This window comes from Dreissena polymorpha, chromosome 15 (assembly GCF_020536995.1).
Source record: "Dreissena polymorpha isolate Duluth1 chromosome 15, UMN_Dpol_1.0, whole genome shotgun sequence".
Classification (NCBI taxonomy): domain Eukaryota; kingdom Metazoa; phylum Mollusca; class Bivalvia; order Myida; family Dreissenidae; genus Dreissena; species Dreissena polymorpha.
In genome coordinates this window covers 37684619-37711370 of record NC_068369.1, presented here as the reverse complement: position 1 = coordinate 37711370, position 26752 = coordinate 37684619, and the positions used below count along the sequence as shown (strand labels likewise).

At 35.5% G+C, this 26752-nt stretch overlaps 3 protein-coding genes across 9 annotated transcripts in view; 2 read left to right on the top strand and 1 right to left on the bottom strand.

Moving 5' to 3' along the window:
- Window position 1: 1 nt before the first annotated feature.
- Window positions 2–26752, top strand: LOC127860080 (uncharacterized). 7 transcript variants are annotated; one of them, XM_052397874.1, is made up of 7 exons: window positions 2–72; window positions 5416–5562; window positions 24136–24294; window positions 24686–24932; window positions 25101–25341; window positions 25502–25737; window positions 26093–26752. In XM_052397874.1, exons 2-4 carry the CDS (start codon window positions 5497–5499, stop codon window positions 24869–24871), a joined length of 411 nt encoding a protein of 136 aa, XP_052253834.1. In that variant the 5' UTR covers window positions 2–72; window positions 5416–5496; the 3' UTR covers window positions 24872–24932; window positions 25101–25341; window positions 25502–25737; window positions 26093–26752. The 7 variants fall into 7 exon arrangements, with proteins under 7 accessions (XP_052253834.1, XP_052253836.1, XP_052253830.1 ...); XM_052397876.1 differs by having other exon boundaries at window positions 3–72; window positions 5424–5562; XM_052397873.1 differs by lacking the exons at window positions 2–72; window positions 5416–5562 and adding exons at window positions 18301–18388; window positions 23808–23911.
- The window catches only part of LOC127860079 (RE1-silencing transcription factor A-like), a 50920-nt gene continuing 24170 nt past the window's right edge, over window positions 3–26752 (top strand). Inside the window, exon 1 of the mRNA XM_052397868.1 lies at window positions 3–39. The gene's annotated coding sequence lies outside the window, so the exon portion shown is untranslated. The remainder of the gene's footprint in view (window positions 40–26752) is intronic.
- On the bottom strand, window positions 12012–12992 carry LOC127859690 (zinc finger protein 62-like). Its single transcript, XM_052397195.1, has one exon. It carries the CDS (start codon window positions 12990–12992, stop codon window positions 12012–12014), a length of 981 nt encoding a protein of 326 aa, XP_052253155.1.

Below are 26752 nucleotides of genomic sequence, written 5' to 3'. Positions count from 1 at the left end.
ACGCATCTTCTGGCCAGACTTATCGTCAAGTTTTTTTAAGTAAGTTACTCATGCAATTCACATAGGCCTAAGGTAATTTAATTTGTCAATTCTTGATATATCATATCTGGAGAAATTTCCAAATTCAAAACGAATGCACGCACGTTCATCATCTGATAACGCCTTCGGTATGACTAAAATACGAAAACAGTACATTTTACCGTTTTCGTGTATCAAAAAAAGAAAATGAATATGGATTTTTTAAATATAAATTTTATTAAAAAGTTTTAACATATATGTTGAAATATCTTTAAACTACTATTCTTTTTTAAACCACGCATAGGAAAAGCGATGTTTTAGTCTTAATATTCACTGTTTTCATATAATAATACACTGTTTTCGGGCGTACATTTAAGTCATTTTACTGTTTTCGTATATCAAAAAAAGAAAATGAATGTGGATTTTTTTAATTAAAATCATAGTTTAACGCCACTATCACGATGTAAAGGTGGGAAATCTAACTGTTTTCGGTACATGTTACTGTTTTCGGTATTATGTCCTCGTATTATATAATTCTTTCATTTAAAACAGTAATAACATGCTTGTCATAGAAAAGTAATAATTAATATAAAGCATCATTTTGCGTACTGTTGTAAGCATTCATCAAAATCATAGTTTAACGCAAAATCATAGTTTAACGCCACTATCACGCTGTAAAGTTGGGAATTCTAACTGTTTTCGGTACATTTTACTGTTTTCGCGAAAACAGTACTGTTTTCTTATTTAAGTCATACCCTAACGCCTTTGCTTTTCCTGCATTATTCGTGCTTTGCCTTTAATTTATATAGACTAGTAAACACAGGGGCATGTATTCATTTAGAAAGGTGCCACAGAGCAATTTAATAACGGTCTGAGTTTATTGAGTGCATTAGAAACAAAACTGTGAATTGAAAGATACCAGTGAATGACTATTATAAATTAAATAGATTGCAATTAAAGTATTCATTATATTCACAAAACCAGCATGTTTGTACTTGTAGTTGCAATAATTCAACTATCAGCTTTATAACCCAATGGGTTGCTGATAGTTGCAATGCGCTCTCTCTTGGCCATGGGTGCAAAATGTTATCAACAATGCAAGGGTTAAGGAACACTGAAACTGCAAGAACTTATACAACTTTACCTATCTAAACCACAAACTCATCCAACTGGTACCATTAAGGCATGAAATAATTGATTTTATTGACTTGACTTGAATTTTGTTTTGTACGCTGTATCCGCCATATTGGAAAATTTACCCAATATTGGTAAGGTTGCAGTACACCGATATTTTGCACATTGGGTTATGTGCTCCAGTCGATAACGATGTGGTATTCGATACAGAATACACTGTTTCAAATTTAAACATAAACATGTCAGCGAGAAAAGTGTGTTGAAACATCGTCGTGTTTTTATAGGGTGCATGCAAAGGATGACATCCGTAGGTTGCCATTCAGGTAAATTTAACATGTTTATGAAGTTTATTCATTATTTCTCCCAATTTGTCTCGAACGACGTCTGTTTAGTGAAGCGCACGGATTCGCTGCACTGAACTGCACCCATGTTTATGAAGGGTGCATATGGACTGCCAGAGCCGCCATAGCAAAAATTATCAAAGGCTCTGGGAGTCCGTTTATATGGACTAGCATGTTTGCAGAGGCTGTCAGACTATTCACCCCCTAGTCCATATAAACGGACTCCCAGAACCTTTGATAATTTTTGCTATGGCGGCTCTGGGAGTCCATATGCACTCCTTCATACACATCCGTGCGCTTCACTAAACAGAGTTACAGATGTCGTTCGAGGCAAATTGAGGAAAATAACCTGAATGGAAACCTACGGATGTTATCCTTTGCATGCATCCAATAAAAACATGACGATGTTTCAACACACATTTCTCGCTGACATTGTTATGTTTAAATTTGAAACACTGTATTCTGTATCGAATACCACATAATTATCGACTTTTTGGCTCCAACACATAACGCGACGTACAAAATATTTGTGTAATGCGACCTGACCTATGTTGGGTCAATTTTCCAATATGGCGGATACAGCATACAAAACAAAACCTTAGTCAATACAAATCAATTATTTCTTGCTTTAATGGTACCATTTGGATGAGTTTGTGGTTTAGATAGGTAAATTTTAATAAGCTCTTGCAGTTTCAGTGTTCATAAACCTTTGAATTGTTGATAACATTTTGCACCCATGGACAAGAGAGAGCGCATTGCAACTCTCAGCCCAAGCTGAGAGTTGAATTATTGCAACTAATTCACCCACAAGACAATTGGGTGGCAGACGTACCTCCCCCCAAGACGTTTCCTCCACAGACATTTACCCCCAAAATTATATGAAAATGTATAGAAGTAGTATTTCGTAATAATGCCGGGAAATGTGACAAAAAATGACTATCAATTAGTATTATTAAAATTTAGTGCATTTTATGTGTCTTAATAATTAATGATTAAAGAAAAAAATATTAGTTGAGTCCTGACTGATTAAAATCTATATTAATTAACAAATTTTACCAATTTAATAGATCTAGTTATAATTGTTTTTATAAGTGCCTGAATTTTTTCTTTCATTGATTGAGATCATTGAAAAAATGAGTAAAAGCACAGCTTTGATGTTCTTTGATGGTCATTTTAAGTGGAATAGTATGTTACAAATTGAACAATTTGTATTAATAAATTGAGTAGAAGCACACCTTTGATGTTCTTTGATAGTCATTTTAAATGGAATGGTATGCTACAAATTAATGAAAGAAAACTTTCAGGCACTTATAAAAACAATTATAATTAGATCTTATTGATGCTTTAAGGTTGATGTTTAAAGATTTATGGTTATTTGTACTTGACAACTTTATTTTCATTATTCTAAGAAATACCCAAACAATCAGTATTATGGAATACAAATTAAATTTCATTTCATATTCTTATAATTATAAAGTTAGAGGGAACTTGAAATGTTTGCTGAAAGGATCTAGCATGTTTTAGGCCAAATCTGTACACTTAATTGGGACATTTTCAAAATGGATGAAAATCTGAAGAAAAATAGCATAACTATTATATGTATTTCATTTGAGGTATTTTTGTGGCCCATTAGTATGTTTATATCTGATGGGATATCAGAGGCATAAGGAATCTACATAATGATGCAGTGTGTCATAGATCTGTATTTCCCATAAAAAACATATATTTCACAAATTGTAGATACATTTTACCTCAGTTTTCAATATATTTTACATAGTTGTATATATTTGACCTTGGTTTCATAATTTACCTTGTTTTATATAATAAAGATCTATTTGACATTTAGGCTTCATTATTTTTGAAATCACCCTAATTGTAATATGTTTAGTGATGCAGACTATTTACTATTACTATTTACCATCCCAATTTAAAAATTAATTTAATCTGTAGCCAAAATAAGTGACATCATTTTAATGTTTTCGCTAATATTATGTAACAACACTCACCTACCATTATACAATATATCAGGCACTTATGGTGCCATATGCAAGCGTTGATTAGATTAGCAATTGTATTACACAAGATAACAGCTATTTTATTAGGGGTACTTATGGTGGAATATACAGGCCCTTTAATCAGCATTCGTGACATTAGGTTACATCTTTAAAGGGGGATAAGATGAGATTAGCACAATATCATGCACAAAACATTTTTAATAGTTTATCACTGTATTAATTCAGTGATTCATTTTGAAATCTACATCAATGAGTCCCTGGGACTGGCATATTTTGAAACAATGGGTCCCAGATTGTTTCTTTGTAAATTTGTTACAAATAATCTACTTAACATGATACGCCTTAGCCACTGGGCTCTTTAATGCAATTTTACAGCTGAAAACAGAAATAGGTTTATAGCAAGTAAAATCTTTATTTGTTTTACTTTAAATAACAAACAGTGAAACATCTTAATTAAACAGAGAACTTACAACATCTTTAACAATTTGGACTGACTAGTGCTTTAATAAAGGCAGTGGCTAGTCGTACGGCCCCGTACAGCTAAACAAGAGGCTAGCCATACGGCCCCGTACGGCTAGACAATAGGCTAGCCGTACGGCTCTGTAGGTATAGCCTTTCCTATGGAGATTGTCTATCCGTATGGCTTATAAAGTATAGAATTGTCATTCAGTGCTGTTAATCAGTAATACTTTTGTTTAAGCTCATACAAGATTAAAGCGAGATTATACGATTTTTTATATGTGTTAAATTGTAATAAATTGATAAAATATGTTACAATAACACAAAATAGGCAAGACAAAGTATACATTGAAGCAGGGTTGGCATATTGACGGGTCAATTGAGTATTGACCGGGCCGGCGGTCAATACCTGGTTAAAACCGATCAATACTGGTCATTTTTGGTCAATATTGGTCATTATTGGTCAATACTGGTCGATTGAAAATTGTTGAATTTAAACATCACAAAGGAAGACTTTAAGCTATTCTATGTTAAATCAATCATTCTTCTGTATTTGATTAACTTCTTTGAGTTTTTTATATCTTATAAAGTATTATTACTATTGTAGTTACCCTTAGTATTTCACGGCTCTAGGAGAAGAACCCCCCCCCCCCCCAAGATTTTTCACTGGGCGGAGAACTGCCCCCTCACTGTTTTTTTATAGGGCAGAGAACTGACCCCCTGCTGATTAATAAGGGGCGGATAACTGCCCCCCTGTCAGAATTGATGACCCGGAGAAGTGCCCCCTAATTAAAGAAATTTCGCAGCGATATATAAAGCGAGTATTATAATGACAATAACGCCAGTAACTTTCTTGCTATTATGTCTGGAAATTGAGTGAAATTTCAAAAGTAATATAAAATTGTACAAGTAATAAAAGTTATAAAACGGCAAAAAAATACCTGCCTCGGCATGGATGTTGCCATCTTGATAATCACGTGATTTTCGTCTATGTGAACAAAGAAAAACAAATCACTTTTTGCTAATAAAAAGTTTTCGCGGCTGAATTATTTGATATTTTCCCCGTAATTAAAACAAACAATTAGCATGCAATTTAATCCATCCTTATGCAAGCTGAAAACAATAATTTATTTGTTTGTTTTCACCAATTACGGATTTCGACGATTCAATATAATAAACCCGTATGTGGCTTTATTCAAAGCTAACAAGTTCTTAACAATTAAGGTCGGTCCGGTCTACCAATTAAAAGATTAAAAGATCGCGGTGTTTATCATTAACGGTAACAAGTTCTCTGCCTGCCTAATTAGCTGCTAATTAAAGCCACTGTTACCGATTTTCTTTGTTTGGCATGTCGACATGATCTGCTCAAAATGCAAACTGTTGCCGTAATATGTATAAAATGCAATAGACTGTCGATTATCACTATAACTATTGCATAATTTATGGAGTTCATAAGAAGTCAGAGAGGCACTGCAAAGCTTTGTTATGAAGGGTTCACGTACACGAAGAAAAAGGAGACGAAGTCCACGATGCGATGGGAATGTTCCCAGCGTCGAAGCGAGAATTGCAAGGGAACCGCCACTACGGACAATCCAGTAAGTTAATTATTAATAATTATAAATAAATATTATTAGTATAAAATAATTTAATAACTTAATGAATCAGAAACGACCAATGTATTTATTAGAATATTAAAGAATATTAAATTTACTGCATTAAGGCATTTACTGAAATTTAACTCATTTAAGTCTGGTGACGGATTTAGTAGTACATTGCAAAACCAAGTATGTTTTATTTTCATTTGATGTTTTCTTTATAGCCAACACGGGTGATTACATCAACAGATCACGGCCACGTCAACGACAAATTCTACGTGGAGGCGTTGAAGGTGCGAGAAGAAATCACAGCCGCGGTGATCTCGAATTGGGGCCAGCCTCATAGGATCCTGGCTGACAAGCTGGTACATCATCCAGTGGAGGTAATTTGAATAAATGATACACAAGCGAGCTATACTGACATATCATTTTCATTTCTGTGTATAACATAATTATATAAATACTATGAGGAACACAAATATTCGTGCTGTTATTATTTTCTATTTTATTTCCAGGTCTTAGTAAAACATACTTAATATATTAACTATGACTAATTAATTTGCCGCCACAAGTGTAAATACACAAATATTCGTGCCGTTATTATTGTCTATTTTTTTCCAGGTCTGAGTAAAACAAACTTATATATTAACTATGAGGAATTAATTTGCCGCCACAAGTGTAAATACACAAATATTCGCGCGGTTATTATTGTCTATTTTTAACGGTAACGGTTATACAACTGTTTTGTAGAGTTGTGTTACGCAGGGCCGGATTAAGCAGGGCCGTTTAGTTCGCTTTGATTTACTATGCTATCAATTTTTGTTCTGTGTTGTATATCCATTCAGAACAATTACTTGTTCTGTTTATTATACGACTTGCACGTATGGTCATGACAACATCTTGACCGTTTAGTTCGCTTTGATTTACTATGCTATCAATTTTTGTTCTGTGGTGTATATCCATTCAGAACAATTACTTTCTCTGTTTATTATACGACTTGCACGTATGGTCATGACATCTTGACCGTTTAGTTCGCTTTGATTTACTATGCTATCTGGATGCACCAGTAGATGCCTCTAAAGATATGTAACACAACATTGCTTTTCTGTGTTATCGGGCCTCTGATGTATACTGTGAAACCATTTATTTTCGTCAGCACAAAATTTCGTCTTTAAAAAAAAAAAGACTATTTTGTCAGCACTTAAATTCGTCCATTTCTGGTTTTGAAAAAAAGCATCGGGTTTTGTTTGTAATGTTTGTAATACATGTAATACGCGGCTGCGAAAAAAATCGCGCTGGGGAAAGAGGGGTGACACTTGGTAGTCACTTGCAGGAGGTGTGCCTTGTTTAGCATATGCCAATTAACAAGTCTGTTATTTCAGGTGATAGCAACTGTCCCTTATTATTTTATGGCATTGACACGTTCTTTGTTATGATTAGCGGATAAGTGGGACTGAATAACCGTTAATGAGTGTTTTAAACAACGAAGCTAATTGCCAATTAGTCTTTTTCCATTAGAATCACGGACAACCAAACACAAATCAATATGTTCTTTATTTATTTGTAATAAAAGTAATTAACTACGTACTTCGTGTGGATTATAAAATGTCCCGTCGGTACCAATATTAAGTAATCTCACCGAAGCAGTGCCTGAAGTACAAAAAGTAAGTACGTTTTACGTTTATATTATATTAAATGGCGATCGTGGTTACACATTAAAATCAAGAGGGCGACAATGCGATAGTGTGATAGTACGATGGCGACAATGCGATAATACGCTGGCGACAATGCGATAGTACGACGGCGACAATGCGCCAACGCGATAGTACGATGTTGATAGTACGATGGCGACAATGCGACAATGCGATAGTACGATGGCGACAATGCGGTAGTCATATCGTACTGTCGCCATCGTATCATCGCATTGTCGCCATCGTACTATCGCATTGTCGCCATCGTACTATCGCGTTGTCGTACTGTTGTCATCGTATTATCGCATTGTCGCCACCGTACTATCGCGCTCTCGCCATCGTATTGTCGAACTGTCGTCAACGTATTATCGCACTATCGCATTTTCTCCCTCTGGATTTTAATGTGTAACCACGATGGCACTAACGGTATTCCGTACCACCCCGACGTGTTACGTGTTATGTGTCATTGTTCAAATGTGATGACTTTACCATAAAACCCATACTATTGTGTCCATGTTTAACTATATTGTGTGTTGTTTATTAAAGTTTGCTTCAGAAGTATGAAGTTTTACAAAGTCACATGATATTGAACGCATTCACTAACAATATTGCAAACGATTATTAATGGTTATAGTAAAAACGTGAAATGTTACTATTGATGATTGATTAGGAAGATATCCATTGTATGTGTACAGATTTGATAAAGGGGCCTTTTCATGTTTTGGTTAATTGACAAAATTAAAAAAAATGTGTTTCAGATTTGCAAATTTTGGTTGTAGTTATGATATATGCGATGAAACAATTATACTGAAAATTTACCATGCTCAAAAATAGCCACAATATGCATATTTTGACGATTTAAAAAAAAATCGAAAATTATAAAGCTTTGCAACGCGAAACGATTTATTTATTGCCACGGAGGTGTGTACGGAATCCCAGCTCGTATACAAAACGGTATGACAAGATATCGAAAAGAAAACAGTTTTTGCGAAAACAGTAAAATTTTCCGAAAACAGTGTTTTAATATATGAAAACATTTTATAACACATAACACATACTAGTAACACATGGTTTATTGTAATGCAAGGCCTCTTGCCCAAAATACAATTGTTCAATAATCTTCCATTGTGGTGACAAAAGAGATATGTGAATTAGTAATATATAATTAACGAGCAGAACATGTAACACAAAGACATAAGCATACAATGCATATAGCATATAATATCATAACATTGACAAGTTAGTATTTCAAGTTAAATGTTTCATAATAAGAGTACTTATAACGTCATGAAACACTTTTATATTAAGCATCAATCAAAAACTATTTTCGAGTAGTAAACGCTTCGTGCATACATTTTGCAATAGCAATTACACTGTTTCTGTCAAATTCCGACATCATTTTATAAAACAGATTTAAAGTTATATAATGGTTTCCAATAATGTCCATTAACTATTAATGTATTATCTCATCATTTAATGGGCACACTAAAACAAAATGGAATTCGTCTTCAATTACATAAACAGTTCGTTTTAAACAGAAGTAACAATATCTATATTCTCTATCTTTATTCATATAAAGGCCCTTTTCAATTTGTAGTACGTGGCCTGAACAACGAACATTCGATACCGTCCTTTTTAAAGTATAAGGTAAATCCGTGTTTAGATATCTATCGGTATTCAGGAGAGTTTTTTAAATATTTATAATGTAGCACTTTGGGGGATGTATTGATAACATCCTGCAGCTTTTGGAGAACGCATTCTTTATATCTTCTTTTATAGAGTTCCGTGAAAGCATTGACGTTTCCAATATCACCGGCTATCCAAGCCAACCGGAAGCCATTTTCAAACAGAAGTTGTTTAACTCCGGTAGCCCACGTTGGCTTGCCGTCGTTGTCTAAGTTACGTAGCATCAAGTAACAATTTTTCGGATACCTTTGGTCTTCCATCCGAGTCAGCTTTGTCCAATACTTAACACAGAGCGACATATTCTTTACATTTAATGTATGCTGTCCACATTCACTCAGAGCGAGAGAGTTTCGTACATTTTGATTTAAACAAGCCACGTATTTACACAACCGGGTGTGTACACGCTCTATAGTTTCATTGAAACGGCACCCCATATCTCTGTGGAGTAGCATAAAATTGGCGTCACCATTGCGTCAAAAAGTTTAAAAGCATCCTTCGGTTGGAAGTAACCAAATCGTTTTTGAAATCTGTAAATGTTATCCACCTTCTTCGAAGCCTGTAGACTTAATATTTCTGGAGTTTTGGTCCATGATAAGGTTGGCATGAAATAGGCTCCCAGATATTTATAAATCTGCACAACTTCAATTTATTCACCGTTTTCTAACCACTTTTTATAGGACCTAAGCGGGCCTCCGTTGCGAAACACCATTATTTTTCCACATTTATTTTCATCCCGGTTAGGGAGCAGAATTGTTCAATACAGTTTATTTGTCTGTGTACGTTTTGTTTTGTATCGGCCATGCTGGCTATATCGTCAGCAAATAGAAAGGCATATATGTCATCTGTAATATCTTTAATAAAGACTCCATTTTCGCATTCAGCTTCAGAAAGTCTGCTAGAACATTGATAAACAGTAAAAAATCAGAGGCGAGCTGACAAAGCCCCGATACGTTCCGATCGAGCAATTAAAGAATCTGGTTAAGCCATTTTTTCCTTTAACACACGACCTTAAGTTGTTATTTAATAATAGTTTATGCTTAATTTGCTTTAGCCACCTCACACTCCCGGCACCACCAACCAGGCTGGTTATTCACTGATTGCCTTGCTGTACACGTATTTCGACTTTTTGAACCCGCAGTTTTGAATATCGTGATAAAGTCATTCAGCTTTTCAATGGTATTCGATGTGTTGACTGTATTGATGAACGCTTCATATAATCTCTCAAAATTATTTACAAATCCATCTTTACCCTACTGACGCCATGTATATTTTAATTTAAACCGGAATATTGATAAATTTTGTAAATAAACTTTTTTTCTGATGGATTAAAACCACAGCTTAAACACAATATTGCTCATGATCACACGTAAACTCCTTTCTTAAAGCGAATGGAAATTAGGTAACAAACTGAGCCCGTAAGGGCGGGCGCAATTGAAATACCGCAGAAATAGCGATACCGAGAGAATACAGATGCCGACTATAATGTTTTCCAAATCCTTTTTACAAGCGTTTACTGATTATGAGGATAATAATAACAATAAGATCACAAATAGATTGAAGCAAATAAATTCGAAAGAAATCAGGATTCATGCAATACATTTTGGCGGGTTATATTTACGAAAATTGTGTTTGGAAAAAGTCATACCCATATGCGGTAAACCAGTCTGGGAATTTAACTTATTCCCTACAGGCCGAGAAACAGAAAACAGGACGCATAACAGACTAGTGCACAAAATCGTTTTTGGCGGTGAAAACATATTAAATGCATGAACAAAGAGAACAAATCGCCACAAAACAATGACTTTTCTGTCGTATTTTTCTTGAGATATGCATGTACGCGTGATATAGCATTTGTCGAAGTGTCTATGTTGCTCAAGCAAGTGGTCTAGGATTTTGAATCGCGAAAATAGATGACTCGGGCATATACAAATTGAGTTTTATAGGTATGTCTATATGTATGTCAAAAAAGTGATAAGCGTCGGCCTTTTGCCGGTAAAAGTAATGGTAGAAGATAGAAGTTGGACGTAGTGTTATGAACTGGTTAACATGGCAAGATATAATGGAAAAATATTTATCTTATATTGCAACTGAACATCTAATATTAACTTATTTACTTACAAGACATACGATTAGAAGAATTTGATGTAGGGGGAGGAACATATTGATACTGATTTTTCGAAAACGAAATTAATTTACGCATATTATCCCCTCAGCAAATTTAAAATGTATAAAGTTGCATCATGATATTATATGTGCTTTTCAAGATAATTCTTTTTTTGTAGATGTATAGTCGGACAGATGCGTGAACAACGGAATGGGATTTTAGAGACACACGTCCTCATATAACTTAATGATTACATTATACCATATTTCTAATCATATCTTGTGTAGTTTTTAAGTAATACTATATAAAGTGCTATTGTGTTTTCATTATTAGTAACAGATACTTACCTTTCACCTTTTGTGATTTTTATTTTATTTACAGATACCTGACATTTTAGATGTTGAGAAAACCGAACGATCAATCATGTTTCCAACATAGTTTTGTCCAAGAATCCTCAGGACTGTCGGAAAAATTGCAGGATTAGGTTTTTCTCTATATATCTCACTTTATGCGGACAGAGAGTCAGACACGTGAATCAACAAATACCTGGATGTGTTCATAAATTTTCATTATAATATGTTATGTTATGTCGAGTTATTATAATATTTTGGTTCATGAGGACAATTAGACAGACGGACGGATGAACACAGGAAGTAAATAGCAGACAGACATACCTGGATGTGTATATCAAGTTTTATGATAATATACGCGTACATTTTGTATGTTATGTATTTTTAAGCTTTAACAATAAGTTTTTGCTCATAGATGCGGCAGAAAGACCGATTCTTTAAGGTAAACTAAAAATACAACTTTGGAATTCCATACTTTTATGTATATCCACTACCAATGCCAAACATAGCACCATGCATTCAATAAATAATGCATTTCAAGGCATATGTAGCGTAAATCATGTCATAAAAAGCATAAACGTGTAAAAGATATAATGCGCTAATACAATAGCACCATGTCTATTTGTGCGAGCACAAATGAAGTTTCAGTTGGATCTTCTGTGGATAACTCTTGTCGCACTCTGCCACCGGGCACTGAAATGGGTTATCTCCCGTGTGGAGTCTCTCGTGAACTGCGCGTGCGTACTTGCTGTTAAACTTCTTGGAGCAGTAGCCGCACTTAAAACTTCTATGATCCCTGTGGTAGCGGTTGTGTTGTGTCAGGGAAGATCTCTTGGCGAACTTCCGGTCGCACATGGTGCATGAAAACGGCATCGCTCCCATGTGGACGTTCATGTGATCCTTCAAGCGGCTGTTGGTGGAGAACTCCTTCCGGCAGACGTCACATATATGGCCGTCGTGGAGACGCTGGTGTTTGATGAAGAAGCATTGAGACACCGCCTTGTCACAGAGGCTGCAGTGGATCTTCTCCTCGTTCAAGCGAGTGTGGCGCGAGACGAAGCCATGCGCGACGAGCAGCGACTTCCGGAGATTGCATGTGTCGCCTTGCACACAGTGTAAAGTATGGTGGTTCTTAGCGTCGATATCGTCCAAACAGAAGGCGTTGCACACATGACACCAGAACACATTACCCTCCGAAAGTTCCATCCGGCTTCTCTGAGAACCGCTGTATGTAATTTCAGGATATGGGGAGAGCGCACTGGTCACCACTGCGTGACGGGAATATCCGGTTGAACTCGGCTTGGTATCTCGCAATATGGCGTCAATTGAAAATGGAAGCAAGCGAGGCGATGTCTCTGCATTACGTGTGATGCAAATACCGTCCTCATTGATAGAAGAGTTGGCACTGTTGTCAGAACATGTCGCCCCATCGGCGTCTGAAGCATCAAACGTCTCGCTCCGGAGATCTTCAGACTGAACAAAGCGCTCGCACGTGTGGCTCTCGTACTTGCTGAGGCTAAGATTTAGTGGAGAGTCGCCATACGGCAGCCCCAGTTTGTAGCTGGCGCTCAACAGAAGGTGTGAAATCAACGCTTCCATCTGAAGATTACAAATATGCCTTAATAAACTAAACTGATAAGGCAGCGTAAGACGACAAAATTGAATTATTTTGTAATCAATGAAATCGTTTGTGAGAAAAAAATCTGAAGATTCGTTCAACTATTGCATGTTTCAAATCTTGATTGATAATCTAAATATTGTTTACATAACACTTGAATTTTCAATTACACTTATACTAATTAGCCTATAGCAATTTTAATTACTATACAATTAAAAAACAAATATTAACAGAAATTAAATAACGTACCTACCTTGATTTAAGGTCTCTCTTTGCTAGATGACGTCGAACGATATAGATTAAACTAATATTGAAGAAGTCAAATAATAATTATTTTTTCGCAAATTTTTCTTCAATTTGCCTGATCTTACTTATCAAATCACAAAGGATGATTATCACAACGCATTTACGGCTAAATATACTCTCGATTAGTAGCCCGAGAATGGCTGGCTTTTGTGATCAAAGCCAACTGAGTTGCTGCTTTCACTTTCAAAGTGTGAAAGGCTTATAGAAGCTCGCTCTTCGTTAAGCTTTGTTGGCGGTCGATGTTTGCGCAAGGTGTGATACTGAATGCCAATTTTCGTAAATAGTTGTTGCAATTAATTTTTATCATCGCCACCGCAATTATCACCGTTATCTTTATATCAACTGTAGCAACATAGCTTTTTCTATTAAATTCAATAGTAATTTTATTCGTTTTGTATCAATAATGGATTTTCATTATATATAGGAATTTTAGCGACATATTACTGAATTATATTTATGCTATTGATATGTTGTAATATATGTTACGGGAATACACCATTGTAATGTATTGCTTATTTCTTCTTGTAAAAGTCGTTGTTTATTATCTGTTACTAATACGGAATCGTACCTCATTTCAGTACTGAGATTCCTTACTTTAACGCATTTTAGATGAACAATATAACCGACATAGATGACACATATAACCGACATAGGTTACACATATAAACGACATAGATGACACATATAACCTACATAAATGAAACCTATAACCGACATATATGACACATATAACTGACGTATATTACACATATAACCGATATCTATGAAACATATAACCGACATCGTTGACAAATATAACCGACATAGATGATACATATAACCGACATAAATGAAACCTATAACCGACATAGATGACACATATAACTGACGTATTATACACATATAACCGATATCTATGACACATATAACCGACATCGTTGACAAATAGAACCAACATAGATGACACATATAACCAACATAGATGACACATATAACAGGCATAGATGACACATACAACCAACATAGATGACAAATATAACCGACTTAGATGACAAATATAACCGATATAGGTGGCACATATAACTGACATAGATGACAGATATAACCGACATATATGACATATACAACCGTCATAAATGGCACAAATAATCGACATATATGACACATATAAACGACATAGGTAACACTTTGAACCGAAAAATCAATGTCAAGTGGGTTTATTTTTTTGTCAACTGCCAATTTACTAATGTTCAAATAATAAGTCACATACATACAATGAGCTAAAATTATATTATTTTCATATATTTAAAACAAAACCAATATTATATAGTGTAACAATCAATGTTTGAATTTCAATCAAAATGAATAGGCACACATTAAAGGTGGTAGAATGATTCTCTTGTGGTGAGATATGGTACAGATTATACGGAAAAAACCTGATACATATGGCAATGTTCCTCTGTGATTTTTCCAGATTTTTTTATTTAAACTGGAAAAAAATAATAATTATGTTTCGTATTTGTATACACCATTTACACAATGACTCGTTTTTGTTTATATTCGTTTACGTAAAGAAATAAACTTTTTGGCGCTAAACTACATGTACGTACGAAAGCGATTATTGTGTTACTAATTTATTAAATCAACTCAACGATGATGACATGGTTAATAAAGTAGTCATGGCGATACCGAAGATGATGACACTAGATGCTTTGGACGCCGATGAGGCGACAGGTTCTGACAGCGGTGACATCTCTCCTCTCATTGAGGACCGTATTTACGCTAAGCGTAATGCAGAAACCGCGCGTCGCTTGCTTCCGTTTACCATTGACGCCATATTGCGAGATACCAAGCCGAGTCCAAACGGATATTCCCGTCATGCAGTGGTGACTAGTGCGCTCTCTCCAAATTTTGAACTTGCATACAGCGGTTGTCAGAATAGCCGGATGGCACTTCCGGTAGGTGATGTGTTCTGGTGTCATGTGTGCAATGCCTTCTGTTTGGACGATATCGACGCTAAGAACCACCATACTTTACACTGTGTGAAGGGCGACACGTGCAATCTCCGGAAGTCGCTGTTCGCCATTCACGGCTGCGTCTCGCGTCACGCTCGCTTGCACGAGGAGAAGATCCACTGCAGTCTATGTGACAAAGCGGTGTCTCAATGCTTCTTCATCAAACATCAGCGTCTCCACGACGGCCATATTTGTGACGTCTGCCGAAAGGAGTTCTCCACCAAGAGCCGCCTGAATGATCACATGAACGTCCACTTGGGAGCGATGTCGTTCTCGTGCACCATATGCGACCGAAAGTTCTCCAAGAGGTCTTCTCTGACACAACACTACCGCTACCATAGGGATCATAGAAGTTTTAAGTGCGGCTATTGCTCCAAGAAGTTTAACAGCAAGTACGCATGCGCAGTTCACGAGAGACTCCACACGGGAGATAACCCATTTCAGTGCCCGGTGGCAGGGTGCGACAAGAGTTATCCCCAGAAAGTCCAACTGAAACTTCATTTGTGCTCGCATTAATAGATATGGTCTTATTGTTGAGCGGCATTGTATCATATACATAGTTCAGCTATTTATAACATCCTTTTTGTTTGATCTTTATGCTTTACGCTACATATGCTTTGAAATGCATTGTTTGTTTGAATATATTATTTTAATTTAAGCTTTGCTAGTGGATACCTATAAAAGTAGGAAATTCTTAAGTTTTTTTTTAATTTGACCTTAAAGAATCGGTCATTGTGCTGCATTTATGGGCATTATTTAAACTAAAAAGTACATTAACTACGTGTATATTGTCATAATACTTAATATACACATTCAGCCATAGGGTCACTGTATGTCTGTCTGTCAATCACTTCATCTGTTCATCCGTCCGTCCGTCTGTTTGTCCATAACGAAATATTCTAATAACCCGAAATACGTAACATATTATAATGAAAATGTATATACGCATGCAGAAATGTGTTGGTTCATAGTCCGACTTTGTACATGTATACTTATAAAAAGCAATGTGGGAATTATGCAAGCTCTATCGGTTTTCACCAGATGTCAAAGTATCTGTAAATAAAATATATATAATTTAGCACAGTTCAATGGTCAGATATCTGTAAATAAAAATAGATAAAAAAAGATACGATAATAACTCAATAACTTCATGATATATTACAACTAAGATATTATAGACAATTTATTATAGCCGTTTATCTGTCTTTCCTTCCCATCCTCAACCCTATCGCCCATTTGGCCGTCTATCCTTTAGGAATAAAGAAATATCTTATCAAACACACCTAATACGATAATGAAGTTTGTATACAAATTTAAAATGTTGAGAAGGTATACACATAATCCTTAATGTCTGCACATTTCAAATGTCAAGTGATTGTATTTCAAAATAGCTTTACCCACAACAAATGCAATTTTCTAAATGTTCATTAGATATCATCATCAAACTTGTTATTCGCGTAGAAATCGATGTGCATACACATGTGTAGGAATGTAATGTTAATAAGTGTTCCTAAGCGATGGTTACTTTATATTGTAATTTAATTCAATATGATCGGCGTCAAATATTCGCTTACGATTTCAGAATGTAGATGGTTTTAGCAATAAAATCAATGGGTCACTTGGACTTTGATTTGAGTATACATCGTCAAAGACTGATGTATCTCCCGCTTATGAAGTACGGATTTCAAAGATATTTGAAAACGTTTCGATAGGGATTCATGGTTTGTTATTTTTTCAAACTTTCTCATGATTCATTTAAATTAATTTCATTTATTCAGAAAAAATGTGTTAATACTCCGTTAAATGGCTCTATCTTATCTTAACTCATACTCATAAAAGCATGTTGAGGCAGGTTTTGGTAAACAAAGAATTGCGTTAGCGCGGTTTATGACAACGGATTTTGGGCGGGGAATAAAATAAGGGTACAGTCTAAATTAACCGGGTACGTTTAAGTATATTTTCCATAACCGGTGTACATTTAAATATACTTAAGCGTACCCCGGGTAAATTTAAGTAGTACCCGAGCCGACAATTACCAATCGAGCGGTATAAAGGTACTTGAAATGAATCTTATCAAGGTGCATGTCTTTTTAACTTTGAACGTTGACCTTTTGATCCTTATATAGAAAGCCTTTTCTTATACAGCTCGATTGGTCATTGTCGGCTTGGATACTACTTACATGTACCCCAATGCTCTTAAGTATACTTACATGTACCCCGGGTACGGTAAATATACTTAAGCGTACCCGGTCGATATTAGACTGTACCCGAGTTGTTTTCCAGACCAAAATCCGATGTCGTAAAACGCGCTACCGATTACCGTAAAACGATATTGTTTATCGTTAACAAACTTTTCTTTATAAAAAAAAACTGCATCAACATGCTTTTTGAGTATGAGTTTCGATAATATAGAGGCCATTTAACAGAAAATTTGACATACATGTGAACATAATTAATTAAAAAAATAGCCGACAGCAACCGATTTAGCGTTAAAATTCACGGGTGCGTTTTAGTACATGTATATTTACCGTACCCTGGGTACATGTAAGTATACTTAAGAGTACCCGGGGTACATGTAAGTAGTACCCGAGCCGACAATGACCAATCGAGCCATTATGCATGTATGTTACCATCTACCAAGATCATACGTTAGAGCGAATCCTAAATATCGCGTTAAGTCTATGGAACAACCATTCTACCGACCGACGGTTTTATATATGTATCTCGGAAAAGCAACCATTGGAAAAACCCACTTATCCGCTAGTACAAATTAAAACTGACCCAGTTTTTGTAATCCTTTCAAAATCGCACATCGTGTCAACCGTTATTGTTTTATATTAAGCTATAATTAGTTAATAAAATGGGCCAACGTTGTTTGTACCGAGGGTTTCGTGGGTTTTTCTAAACTCGTGCGAATTCCGGGATCTGTCTATAGGTAAGATAGTTTAGTGTAACCGCTGTACACAATGGTTTAGTTTTTAATTGGGAGAGAGACTGGTTCCCCATTCAGCTGCGATCGCCATTTTGATCGCTGTGATACGCATCTTCTGGCCAGACTTATCGTCAAGTTTTTTTAAGTAAGTTACTCATGCAATTCACATAGGCCTAAGGTAATTTAATTTGTCAATTCTTGATATATCATATCTGGAGAAATTTCCAAATTCAAAACGAATGCACGCACGTTCATCATCTGATAACGCCTTCGGTATGACTAAAATACGAAAACAGTACATTTTACCGTTTTCGTGTATCAAAAAAAGAAAATGAATATGGATTTTTTAAATATAAATTTTATTAAAAAGTTTTAACATATATGTTGAAATATCTTTAAACTACTATTCTTTTTTAAACCACGCATAGGAAAAGCGATGTTTTAGTCTTAATATTCACTGTTTTCATATAATAATACACTGTTTTCGGGCGTACATTTAAGTCATTTTACTGTTTTCGTATATCAAAAAAAGAAAATGAATGTGGATTTTTTTAATTAAAATCATAGTTTAACGCCACTATCACGATGTAAAGGTGGGAAATCTAACTGTTTTCGGTACATGTTACTGTTTTCGGTATTATGTCCTCGTATTATATAATTCTTTCATTTAAAACAGTAATAACATGCTTGTCATAGAAAAGTAATAATTAATATAAAGCATCATTTTGCGTACTGTTGTAAGCATTCATCAAAATCATAGTTTAACGCAAAATCATAGTTTAACGCCACTATCACGCTGTAAAGTTGGGAATTCTAACTGTTTTCGGTACATTTTACTGTTTTCGCGAAAACAGTACTGTTTTCTTATTTAAGTCATACCCTAACGCCTTTGCTTTTCCTGCATTATTCGTGCTTTGCCTTTAATTTATATAGACTAGTAAACACAGGGGCATGTATTCATTTAGAAAGGTGCCACAGAGCAATTTAATAACGGTCTGAGTTTATTGAGTGCATTAGAAACAAAACTGTGAATTGAAAGATACCAGTGAATGACTATTATAAATTAAATAGATTGCAATTAAAGTATTCATTATATTCACAAAACCAGCATGTTTGTACTTGTAGTTGCAATAATTCAACTATCAGCTTTATAACCCAATGGGTTGCTGATAGTTGCAATGCGCTCTCTCTTGGCCATGGGTGCAAAATGTTATCAACAATGCAAGGGTTAAGGAACACTGAAACTGCAAGAACTTATACAACTTTACCTATCTAAACCACAAACTCATCCAACTGGTACCATTAAGGCATGAAATAATTGATTTTATTGACTTGACTTGAATTTTGTTTTGTACGCTGTATCCGCCATATTGGAAAATTTACCCAATATTGGTAAGGTTGCAGTACACCGATATTTTGCACATTGGGTTATGTGCTCCAGTCGATAACGATGTGGTATTCGATACAGAATACACTGTTTCAAATTTAAACATAAACATGTCAGCGAGAAAAGTGTGTTGAAACATCGTCGTGTTTTTATAGGGTGCATGCAAAGGATGACATCCGTAGGTTGCCATTCAGGTAAATTTAACATGTTTATGAAGTTTATTCATTATTTCTCCCAATTTGTCTCGAACGACGTCTGTTTAGTGAAGCGCACGGATTCGCTGCACTGAACTGCACCCATGTTTATGAAGGGTGCATATGGACTGCCAGAGCCGCCATAGCAAAAATTATCAAAGGCTCTGGGAGTCCGTTTATATGGACTAGCATGTTTGCAGAGGCTGTCAGACTATTCACCCCCTAGTCCATATAAACGGACTCCCAGAACCTTTGATAATTTTTGCTATGGCGGCTCTGGGAGTCCATATGCACTCCTTCATACACATCCGTGCGCTTCACTAAACAGAGTTACAGATGTCGTTCGAGGCAAATTGAGGAAAATAACCTGAATGGAAACCTACGGATGTTATCCTTTGCATGCATCCAATAAAAACATGACGATGTTTCAACACACATTTCTCGCTGACATTGTTATGTTTAAATTTGAAACACTGTATTCTGTATCGAATACCACATAATTATCGACTTTTTGGCTCCAACACATAACGCGACGTACAAAATATTTGTGTAATGCGACCTGACCTATGTTGGGTCAATTTTCCAATATGGCGGATACAGCATACAAAACAAAACCTTAGTCAATACAAATCAATTATTTCTTGCTTTAATGGTACCATTTGGATGAGTTTGTGGTTTAGATAGGTAAATTTTAATAAGCTCTTGCAGTTTCAGTGTTCATAAACCTTTGAATTGTTGATAACATTTTGCACCCATGGACAAGAGAGAGCGCATTGCAACTCTCAGCCCAAGCTGAGAGTTGAATTATTGCAACTAATTCACCCACAAGACAATTGGGTGGCAGACGTACCTCCCCCCCAAGACGTTTCCTCCACAGACATTTACCCCCAAAATTATATGAAAATGTATAGAAGTAGTATTTCGTAATAATGCCGGGAAATGTGACAAAAAATGACTATCAATTAGTATTATTAAAATTTAGTGCATTTTATGTGTCTTAATAATTAATGATTAAAGAAAAAAATATTAGTTGAGTCCTGACTGATTAAAATCTATATTAATTAACAAATTTTACCAATTTAATAGATCTAGTTATAATTGTTTTTATAAGTGCCTGAATTTTTTCTTTCATTGATTGAGATCATTGAAAAAATGAGTAAAAGCACAGCTTTGATGTTCTTTGATGGTCATTTTAAGTGGAATAGTATGTTACAAATTGAACAATTTGTATTAATAAATTGAGTAGAAGCACACCTTTGATGTTCTTTGATAGTCATTTTAAATGGAATGGTATGCTACAAATTAATGAAAGAAAACTTTCAGGCACTTATAAAAACAATTATAATTAGATCTTATTGATGCTTTAAGGTTGATGTTTAAAGATTTATGGTTATTTGTACTTGACAACTTTATTTTCATTATTCTAAGAAATACCCAAACAATCAGTATTATGGAATACAAATTAAATTTCATTTCATATTCTTATAATTATAAAGTTAGAGGGAACTTGAAATGTTTGCTGAAAGGATCTAGCATGTTTTAGGCCAAATCTGTACACTTAATTGGGACATTTTCAAAATGGATGAAAATCTGAAGAAAAATAGCATAACTATTATATGTATTTCATTTGAGGTATTTTTGTGGCCCATTAGTATGTTTATATCTGATGGGATATCAGAGGCATAAGGAATCTACATAATGATGCAGTGTGTCATAGATCTGTATTTCCCATAAAAAACATATATTTCACAAATTGTAGATACATTTTACCTCAGTTTTCAATATATTTTACATAGTTGTATATATTTGACCTTGGTTTCATAATTTACCTTGTTTTATATAATAAAGATCTATTTGACATTTAGGCTTCATTATTTTTGAAATCACCCTAATTGTAATATGTTTAGTGATGCAGACTATTTACTATTACTATTTACCATCCCAATTTAAAAATTAATTTAATCTGTAGCCAAAATAAGTGACATCATTTTAATGTTTTCGCTAATATTATGTAACAACACTCACCTACCATTATACAATATATCAGGCACTTATGGTGCCATATGCAAGCGTTGATTAGATTAGCAATTGTATTACACAAGATAACAGCTATTTTATTAGGGGTACTTATGGTGGAATATACAGGCCCTTTAATCAGCATTCGTGACATTAGGTTACATCTTTAAAGGGGGATAAGATGAGATTAGCACAATATCATGCACAAAACATTTTTAATAGTTTATCACTGTATTAATTCAGTGATTCATTTTGAAATCTACATCAATGAGTCCCTGGGACTGGCATATTTTGAAACAATGGGTCCCAGATTGTTTCTTTGTAAATTTGTTACAAATAATCTACTTAACATGATACGCCTTAGCCACTGGGCTCTTTAATGCAATTTTACAGCTGAAAACAGAAATAGGTTTATAGCAAGTAAAATCTTTATTTGTTTTACTTTAAATAACAAACAGTGAAACATCTTAATTAAACAGAGAACTTACAACATCTTTAACAATTTGGACTGACTAGTGCTTTAATAAAGGCAGTGGCTAGTCGTACGGCCCCGTACAGCTAAACAAGAGGCTAGCCATACGGCCCCGTACGGCTAGACAATAGGCTAGCCGTACGGCTCTGTAGGTATAGCCTTTCCTATGGAGATTGTCTATCCGTATGGCTTATAAAGTATAGAATTGTCATTCAGTGCTGTTAATCAGTAATACTTTTGTTTAAGCTCATACAAGATTAAAGCGAGATTATACGATTTTTTATATGTGTTAAATTGTAATAAATTGATAAAATATGTTACAATAACACAAAATAGGCAAGACAAAGTATACATTGAAGCAGGGTTGGCATATTGACGGGTCAATTGAGTATTGACCGGGCCGGCGGTCAATACCTGGTTAAAACCGATCAATACTGGTCATTTTTGGTCAATATTGGTCATTATTGGTCAATACTGGTCGATTGAAAATTGTTGAATTTAAACATCACAAAGGAAGACTTTAAGCTATTCTATGTTAAATCAATCATTCTTCTGTATTTGATTAACTTCTTTGAGTTTTTTATATCTTATAAAGTATTATTACTATTGTAGTTACCCTTAGTATTTCACGGCTCTAGGAGAAGAACCCCCCCCCCCCCAAGATTTTTCACTGGGCGGAGAACTGCCCCCTCACTGTTTTTTTATAGGGCAGAGAACTGACCCCCTGCTGATTAATAAGGGGCGGATAACTGCCCCCCTGTCAGAATTGATGACCCGGAGAAGTGCCCCCTAATTAAAGAAATTTCGCAGCGATATATAAAGCGAGTATTATAATGACAATAACGCCAGTAACTTTCTTGCTATTATGTCTGGAAATTGAGTGAAATTTCAAAAGTAATATAAAATTGTACAAGTAATAAAAGTTATAAAACGGCAAAAAAATACCTGCCTCGGCATGGATGTTGCCATCTTGATAATCACGTGATTTTCGTCTATGTGAACAAAGAAAAACAAATCACTTTTTGCTAATAAAAAGTTTTCGCGGCTGAATTATTTGATATTTTCCCCGTAATTAAAACAAACAATTAGCATGCAATTTAATCCATCCTTATGCAAGCTGAAAACAATAATTTATTTGTTTGTTTTCACCAATTACGGATTTCGACGATTCAATATAATAAACCCGTATGTGGCTTTATTCAAAGCTAACAAGTTCTTAACAATTAAGGTCGGTCCGGTCTACCAATTAAAAGATTAAAAGATCGCGGTGTTTATCATTAACGGTAACAAGTTCTCTGCCTGCCTAATTAGCTGCTAATTAAAGCCACTGTTACCGATTTTCTTTGTTTGGCATGTCGACATGATCTGCTCAAAATGCAAACTGTTGCCGTAATATGTATAAAATGCAATAGACTGTCGATTATCACTATAACTATTGCATAATTTATGGAGTTCATAAGAAGTCAGAGAGGCACTGCAAAGCTTTGTTATGAAGGGTTCACGTACACGAAGAAAAAGGAGACGAAGTCCACGATGCGATGGGAATGTTCCCAGCGTCGAAGCGAGAATTGCAAGGGAACCGCCACTACGGACAATCCAGTAAGTTAATTATTAATAATTATAAATAAATATTATTAGTATAAAATAATTTAATAACTTAATGAATCAGAAACGACCAATGTATTTATTAGAATATTAAAGAATATTAAATTTACTGCATTAAGGCATTTACTGAAATTTAACTCATTTAAGTCTGGTGACGGATTTAGTAGTACATTGCAAAACCAAGTATGTTTTATTTTCATTTGATGTTTTCTTTATAGCCAACACGGGTGATTACATCAACAGATCACGGCCACGTCAACGACAAATTCTACGTGGAGGCGTTGAAGGTGCGAGAAGAAATCACAGCCGCGGTGATCTCGAATTGGGGCCAGCCTCATAGGATCCTGGCTGACAAGCTGGTACATCATCCAGTGGAGGTAATTTGAATAAATGATACACAAGCGAGCTATACTGACATATCATTTTCATTTCTGTGTATAACATAATTATATAAATACTATGAGGAACACAAATATTCGTGCTGTTATTATTTTCTATTTTATTTCCAGGTCTTAGTAAAACATACTTAATATATTAACTATGACTAATTAATTTGCCGCCACAAGTGTAAATACACAAATATTCGTGCCGTTATTATTGTCTATTTTTTTCCAGGTCTGAGTAAAACAAACTTATATATTAACTATGAGGAATTAATTTGCCGCCACAAGTGTAAATACACAAATATTCGCGCGGTTATTATTGTCTATTTTTTTTCAAGGTCTGAGTAAAACATACTTATAAAATACATTTCTACTTTATTTCCAGGTCCGAGTAGCAGCGGGTATTACAGAGAACATCAAAAGAAATATGCGTGCTAAGAAGGCAGGGCAGACACCGAAGAACCCTGAGCAACTCGAGGACATACCAATTCCATTCCCGGAGGCCTACTGGACCAAACTGATCTACGATAACGAGTCCACGCCTAGTAGGATGCTGGTGTTTGCCTCTTAGGCTGGGTTGGGACTTTTTGAGTCGGCGACAACGTGGTTCATGGACGGAACATTCTCTACCGGTAAATACTGTGTAAAATGCAAGCATGATTTGGTCTCACGTACAGACTTTCAACAAAACACATTTTTTAAAGCCTGCTTTAATTCGTACGATTATGTTTAATCTAAAACAATATAACACCTTCTCCGAATATACGTTCTCAGTATTACATTTTTCTTTCTCATTTCAGCTCCACATGTGTTCGACCAAGTTTTCAGCTTGCGTGTGCCCTTGGAGAGACGTCGGGGACAGTAACATATGCCTTGCTGCCATCCAAGGAGCAAGCTATGTACGAGGAGTGCTTGACAGCTGTACTGGATGCTTGTCTGACTAGAGACATCCGTCCAACTCCGTCCAAGGTCGTGTGCGACTTCTAGGTGGCCATCCACAATGCAGTTCGTCAGGTTATGGCACACGATATACAGATACAGGTAAGCTTCATTAAGATGCATTAAAAATAATTAAGTAAACGCGTAAATGTAAATACCAGAAAAGAAAACTAACGACAAAAGAAATGTAATTTTTACAATAATCAAACAGATTTTACGTACAATTGACCTTATTTGTAAATGTGTTTTTGTTTATTTTCAGGGCTGCTTCTACCATCTTACGCAGAGTACCTGGTGTCGTATACAGGGGGACGGCCTGCAGGTCCTATACAGGGAGGACGACTAGATAAGACAGTTCTGCAGAAGACTCGACGGTCTGGCGTTGCTACCGACGGAGAAGGTGCTAGAAAGCATGGCCATCTTAAAGGACACGGCACCTGCAGCGCTGACTGGGATCGTCGACTACTTCGACACTACCTATGTGAGCGGCGAATTTCGGTAAGATAATGTCTTCTAATAGCTATAGCGGTATATTTAAAGCCTTACACAAATTGAAAAACACAACTCAGTTTCTATATATTTTCCCTCCTTATTTTGTTCGATGCATTGGCAATAACTTACTATGTACTTAATTTTAACTTGTATGTTGTTTGTGTTCTATGCAGGTCGCTAAGTGTGAAATTACTGATATGCAAACGCAATGGCAATAACTTACTATGTACTTAATTTTAACTTATATGTTGTTTGTGTTCTATGCAGGTCGCTAAGTGTGAAATTACTGATATACAAACGCAATGGCAATAACTTACTACGTACTTTATTTTAACTTATATGTTGTTTTTGTTATATGCAGGTCCGTGAGAACAGCTGACGGCATGATGCGCTTCAGAAGAACACCACCCCATTTCCAGCTAGATATCTGGAACGCACACGCTGCAACAGTCAGTGGAGAAGCAAGGACCAACAACCTGTGCGAGGCTTGGAACAATGCGTTCCAAGTTTTGGTTGGGCACCAGCATCCTTCTCTGTGGACTGTAGTTGGCTGCTTCATGAAAGACGCCGCTATGGTGGAGACTGAGGTGTATCGAGTGCGCAACGGTGAGCCTTCAATTAAGCCAAAGAATAAGTCAACAGAGCGATACCAGCGGCGTCTGAAGACTTTGTGCGAGCAGGTGGCGAGTGGTGAGAAGAGTGTGAGTCAGTTTTTGAACGTTGTCGGCGGAATTGTGCGATTGAAGTAGTGTTTGAGTGTCTTGTTTATGTAAGAATGCATATATGTTTGAATGTATGTATGATTGTAACTGTGAATGTATATATGTATGAATGTATGTATGTATGAATGTATGTATGTATGTATGAATGTATGTTTTGAACCGGAACGTTTATGTAAGCATGTATATATTTTTTAATGTATGTCTGAATGTATGTATGTATGATTGTAACTGTGAATGTATGTATGCATGTAATGTGTGTATTTATGTATGTTATTTTGTATGTCACATGAATTAACTAA

Bases quoted from the DNA above. Each gene is read 5' to 3' on its own strand.
- LOC127860080 (XM_052397870.1), top strand. From the start codon at position 5,410: ATGGAGTTCATAAGAAGTCAGAGAGGCACTGCAAAGCTTTGTTATGAA. The intron at 5,563-5,786 runs GTAAGTTAATTA...TTTTCTTTATAG, and splicing joins CCGCCACTACGGACAATCCA to CCAACACGGGTGATTACATC. The intron at 5,946-24,685 runs GTAATTTGAATA...CTTTATTTCCAG, and splicing joins TGGTACATCATCCAGTGGAG to GTCCGAGTAGCAGCGGGTAT.
- LOC127859690 (XM_052397195.1), bottom strand. From the start codon at position 12,992: ATGGAAGCGTTGATTTCACACCTTCTGTTGAGCGCCAGCTACAAACTG.